General features: G+C 67.7%; 1 protein-coding gene across 4 annotated transcripts in view; it reads right to left on the bottom strand.

Annotated features, from left to right (window-relative positions):
- The window catches only part of EMID1 (EMI domain containing 1), a 10658-nt gene extending 7747 nt beyond the window's left edge, over nucleotides 1-2911 (bottom strand). For all 4 annotated transcript variants that reach the window (XM_033518248.1, XM_033518249.1, XM_019008332.1 and 1 more), the window contains exons 1-3: nucleotides 2718-2911; nucleotides 363-476; nucleotides 173-276 (exon numbers count right to left, since the gene is read on the bottom strand). In XM_033518248.1, the coding sequence (XP_033374139.1) occupies nucleotides 173-276; nucleotides 363-476; nucleotides 2718-2863 (364 nt within the window). In that variant the 5' untranslated portion in view covers nucleotides 2864-2911. The remainder of the gene's footprint in view (nucleotides 1-172; nucleotides 277-362; nucleotides 477-2717) is intronic.
- Nucleotides 2912-5587: the final 2676 nt, after the last annotated feature.

The following is a 5587-nucleotide window of genomic DNA, read 5'->3' as shown; positions in this document are numbered from 1 at the left end:
CATCCATCATCCATCATCCATCATCCATCCATCATCCATCATCCATCCATCATCCATCCATCCACCAACCCACTGATCATTCTCCTCACCCACCCCCACCAGTGACACCAAAGGCCGTGTCCCACAGCCCTTCCCCACCCTGCTCAGGTCCCCCATCCACACCAGCTCCCACCTTCCTCACAGTTGGCTCCGGCATGTCCGGGGCAGCAGCGCCATTCCAGCGCCGTCAGTGTCCTGTAGGTCACTCTGTAGAGCGGCCGGACCACGGCGCGGTAGCTGTGGCGCAGAGGGGAGCGCTCAGACCTGCACCAGGGCCACCACGGCTGTCCCTGCTGCCAGGGAACCCCGGTGGCCAGGCTCACCTGCCCCCGCTGCACGCCAGGGGCCAGCGGCAGCCCTGGAAGACCCTCTGGAGGAAGGTCCCGTTCTGGACGTGGCACGACACCGTCCGTGTCACCGTGTAGGAGCACCAGTTGCTGCAAGGGAAACCGCTGATGCCACCAGCCCCTCCACAGGGACATCGTGGGGGTGCCGCCACCCAAACTGTCACCCTGGGAGAATCCCATTCCCGGTTTTTGGGGTGCCCATGGGGGAGCCCTGCCCTGACACGTTGTGGGGAGCTGGGGCCCCACATTCCTGCTGCATTCCCGGCATGGCGCTGGCGCCGGCTGGCCTGGAGCGGGGCCCGGAGCCCCCCCGCACCCCCAGCCCACCCCACACAAAGGCTCCTTTCTTCTGCCCCACATGCCAGGCTCTGCCCACCCCCTCCCCGGGCACCCCAGCCTCAGTTTCCCCCTGCGGAGGGGGACACACCAGTGCCGTGACACACCGAGTGTCTGTGTCCCCGCGGCAGGAAGGACTCGCCGTACCCTCGGCAGCTCCGAACTCAAAGGCTGCACAATTTGGGTCAAAAAATGAGCTTTTTGGGACCGCTGCAGTGCTGCAAAGGAGGGAGGCGGTGGCAGCGGGGACAAGCGGGCGCCGCGGGGGGACAATTGTCTGGGAGGTGCCGGAGGCGGGGGGGACAGCGGGGTGGCACAGGGCTTTCCGGCTGGGCAGCGTCCCAGGCGGGCACCGTGCCAGGGCCATGGAAGCGCAGAGCCCGCCGGGGCTGTCGCCACGCTCCCGCTGCCACCCTGCCGTGCCACGGGGGTCCCGGCTGGCATCGTCCCCTCGGAGGGACAGCCAGCTCCTGGGCGGTGCCAGCTCCAGCTGTGGAAATGCCTGTTGGGATGGGATGGGATGGGGATGGGTCCCGGCTCGCTTCCCGAGGGGAATGCCCTCCCAGGAGCGGGGCAGGAGCTGGCAGGCTTTGGCATGTGAGCGCCCGCGTGGCCTGGAGCGACCCCGGCCCACCCGGCTCCGCACCGGCACCGAGAGGCTCCGGGTCTGCTGCCAGTGCTTGTGCCCACCCGGGGCAAAGCCCACACCAGGCTTGGCTCCCAATCCCACTCCCATTCCCAAAATCAGCCGCTTGGCTTTGTGCCCCAGACTTTGTGCACGTGGGATCGCAGCGATTCGTCAGGGAGGGATGGGGTGGGATGGGGTGAGCGCTCCTGGGTGCTGGGTGGTGGCCTGGGGGGTCCCGGGGGGACACGGCAGGGTTGTGCCAAGGCGCCGGGGGCTTCCTGGGCTTGGCCGGGAGGGGAAGGGGAAATGAGGCGGCTTCTGCCCGTCGCCTCACCGAGCCGAGCGGAACCGGGAGGTCCCGGCAATCCGGTGCCGGAGACACGGCCAGAGACAAGGGTTTCCTGTAAACACCACCCCACACCACCGCTGCGGCGGGACAGCGACCACAGCCCCCCACAGCACCCGCAGACCCCCGGAATGGGCCACCTCCAGGGCACGGGCAGGACCCTGGGGCTGGGGACATTCGCTCTTCACCAACTCCAGCACTCCCACCATGCCCAGCATTCCCAGTAGTCCCAGCACGCCAAGGCAGCCCCAGGATCCCAATACGCCCAGGCAGACCCAGCAGCCTCAGCATGTCCCTGTACGCCCAGGCAGCCCCAGGAGTTCCAGCAGTAGTGCCAGGACGCCCAGCAGCCCCAACAGTCCATCCCAGTAGCCCCAGTAAGCCCGGCCCCAGTAAGCCCAGCCCCACTATGCCCAGGCTGCCCCTGGATCCCAAAATGCCCCGGTAGTCCCAGCACCTCCCTGCACCCTGCTGAGCCTGGCAGCTCTGATCCCCCCAGTAGGTCCAGTTAGACCCAGTAACACCCCAGTAAGTCCTGCCGGTCCCAGGAACTCCCGGCCCCAGCAAGTCCAGCTAACTCCAGTATGGCCCAGTACCCCCAGCCTGCCCCTCCCTGGAGTGCCCAGCAGCCGGTGCCCCCCGGTCCATGGTGCCCCCACGGCCGGGACACAGCCCCCCAGTACCCACAGAACACCGTGCCTGATGCCCCCGATAACCGACACCCCCTTGCCTGATACCTTGGACCCCTGGCACCCCCAGATCCCCGGAGTCTCCCAGGTGCCCACATCCCTACGTCCCTGGTGTCCCGGGTCCCTGATGCCCCCGGTGCCAAGCCCTCGGGACCCGGTACCCGCCGGTGCCTGGTGCCCCCCGGAATCCCCCAGCTCAGCAGCCGATGCTGCCCCGTGCCCGGTGACCCATCCCCGTGTCCCCGGTGCCCCATCCCCGTGTCCCATCCCCGTGTCCCCGGTGCCCCATCCCCGTGCCCGGTGCCCCATGCCCGTGTCCCCGGTGGCGGTACCTGCGGGCGGCGGGCGGCAGCAGGGCCGGGCTCCAGGCGGCTGCGGGCAGCGGCAGCAGCAGGCAGAGGTTCAGGCAGAGCCCCAGGGCTGCGGGCAGAGCTGCGGGCAGGGCCGGGCGGCGGCAGCACCCCCTGCCCCCGGCCATGCCGCTCCGCGGGGCTCGGCGCTGCCCGGCCACCGGCACCGAGCGGGAGGCGGGGGAGGGGAGGAGGAAGGAGGAGGAGGAGGAGGAGGGATGGAGGACGGATGGAGGAGGGATGGAGGAGGGACCCCCCGCCTGCCCCCCCGCCTGCTCCCCCTCTTTCCGCCCCGCCGGCACAGGGGTCCCGCTGGCGGGGCGGACACGGGGTGCGGGGGCAATTTGGGAGGCTGGAGGGACAAACCGGCCCGGGGGGGACAGGAACGGGGGCCAGGGGAAGGCTCAGCCCGGGGAGGGGGCGCGATGCGCTGCTGGGCCCGGCTGTGGGACACCGGTCCCCGTGGGAGCGACCGGGGAGCGCTGCGAGCGTGGGGACACACGCGTGTGCAGGACCCTGCGTGTGCCTCCCTGTGTGGGCGCCTGGCTTTACCCAAGAAATTCGCATTTGTCCATTGAATTGCACACTTTTACACACGCAGAACCCACGCGCGTGTGCACACCCAGGTGTGTTTGTGCCTGCGTGTGTGTGCAGGGCCCGGGCGTGTGCTCACCCACCCACCCTCCTGCCTGTCCGCCTCTTTGTCCGTCCGTCTGTCTGTCTCCTGCTGTTCTTCCAGCTGCCTCTGCCATGTGTGTGTGCGTGTGTGTGGTCCCTGTGTCGGGGCGTGCAAGGAGACCGTGTGTGTGTGTGTGTGTGTGTGTGTGCATGGGTGTGCGCGGGTGGTCCCCACCGGGGAGCCCTGCAGACAGTCTGTCTGTCTGTCTGGCTGTCTGGGGGCACATCCCTGCAGCGGCAGCACCCCGGGACCCCCCACCCTGTCCTCTGCGGGGTGTGGGTGGGGGTCTCACCAGCACATCCCCCCCACCCTGCCCCGTGCTGGGGACACAGGAGGAGCCGGCTCTGGAGCGCTCCCCCCGGGGACCCCCAGCCATGGGTGTCCCTTGGTGCTCGGAGTCACCCCCACCTCTCCGCCCCCCCCGGGTGTCCTTGAGGCGGGACCCACGTGCTGTTTACCCTCGTGGGTGCCGCAGGAGCCGAAGGTCACCCACGCTCCTGCTCAGACTAAACACGGCTGCGGCGGCCGGGGGGGCCCGCGGGTGGGGCCGGGGGTTCTGCAGGGGGGATGCACGTGTGTGTGTCCCCACACGGATGGATGTAGGGCCCCGGCTGCACAGGATCCTGTCCCCAAGGCCCTAAATGACACCCGCCCGGCCCTGGGGACCCCCGCCATGGTCACCCCCTGTCTGATGGCTGAGACCCTTCGGGGCTCCTGGGGGGGGCTTCGGGTTCCTGTGCCATGGCTCTGTCCCACCTCGGTGTTCCCATCGCAGCTCCATGTCCCTGCTCTGGCTCCAGGTGCCCATGCCGTGTCCCTGCCCTGGATTTATGTCCCCATGGCATGACCCAGCTGTCCCATGCTGTGTCCCCACCCCGCCTCTAGGTCCCGTTTCCAGATCGCTGTCCTGTCTCCGTGTGCCCATCCCATCCCCACGTCCCTGTGCCGTGTCCCTGCCCGTGCCAGCCCCACACGACACCCGAGCACAGCTCATTGCCCCGATGGCCCCTGCCCGTGCGGGCTGGCACCGTGGGGACAGCAAGGGGGACGGGTGGGTGTCCCCATGCCCGACCCCGCTCCTCCGGGACCCCCTTCACGTGCCCGAAGCCACCAGCTGGCACTGCGAGGTCATTGCTGCCCGGCCCCCAAGCTCACCCTAACTCTGTCCCCAAATCTGCCCCTCCAGGGGTAAAACCCCAGTGTCAACTCCCCTGTCCCCAAATCTGTCTTGCCATGGGCGCAGCCCTGGCAACTCCCCTGCCTCCAGGTCTGTCCCTTCGTGGTCTCAGCCAGAGCCACAACTCCTGTCCCCAGATCTGTCCCCAGATCTGTCCCTTGGCAGGCAGAGCCACGAGCCCTTGGGCTGAAGGTGCTTATATTTTATATATAAATTTATATTTGTATGTATTTATATATACACACATTTATATTTATAGATTTATATATATAGATTTATACATAATTTTGTATTATATTACATGACAGTGCCTAGTATTGGGGTGCCTTTGTGGCCAGGGCCTCCTGCCACCTCCCGTGCCTCAGTTTCCCCACAAGGCTGTGGGAATCACCTGTCCTAGGGGGTGACAAAGTGTCCCCACAAGTAGGATGGTACAGCTGGGGGACAACCCCATCTAGTGTGTGTCCCCAGTGTGTGTCCCTGATCCCGGTGTGTGTCTCCAGTGTGTGTCCCTGCTCCCGGTGTGTGTCTCCAGTGTGTGTCCCTGCTCCCGGTGTGTGTCCCCAGTGTGGATGCCCACACCCAGAGCAGGTCCCCTACATGTCCCTGGAGTGTCCCCTCGGTGCCCTCTCGGGTGTGGGTGCCCGGTCCCCGTCCGGGTCCGCCCTTGCAGACACCGCAAGCCCCGTGCGTGTCCCCACTGCCGACACCCGGTCCCGGTGCGTGTCCCCGGTGCGTGTCCCCGGTGCGTGTCCCCGGTGCGTGTCCCAGCTTCCCCGACCGTGACCCCGCTCCCGATGTGCGCCTCCGGTGCCGATGCCCGGTCCCGGTGCGTATTCCCGATCCCGGTGCCGATGCCCGATCCCCCGTGCGTGTTCCCGATCCCGGTGCCGACTCCCGTTTCCCCGTGCGTGCCCCCGCTCCCCGGCGCGCGTTCCCGGCGCGCGTTCCCGGCTCTGGTGCCCGCGGCCGTGCGCGCCGCCGGTGCCGGTGTCG

This window comes from Parus major, chromosome 15, assembly GCF_001522545.3.
Source record: "Parus major isolate Abel chromosome 15, Parus_major1.1, whole genome shotgun sequence".
NCBI classification, from domain to species: domain Eukaryota; kingdom Metazoa; phylum Chordata; class Aves; order Passeriformes; family Paridae; genus Parus; species Parus major.
Note: the sequence above shows the minus strand (reverse complement) of the source record. Positions and strands in the feature narration are given on the sequence as shown.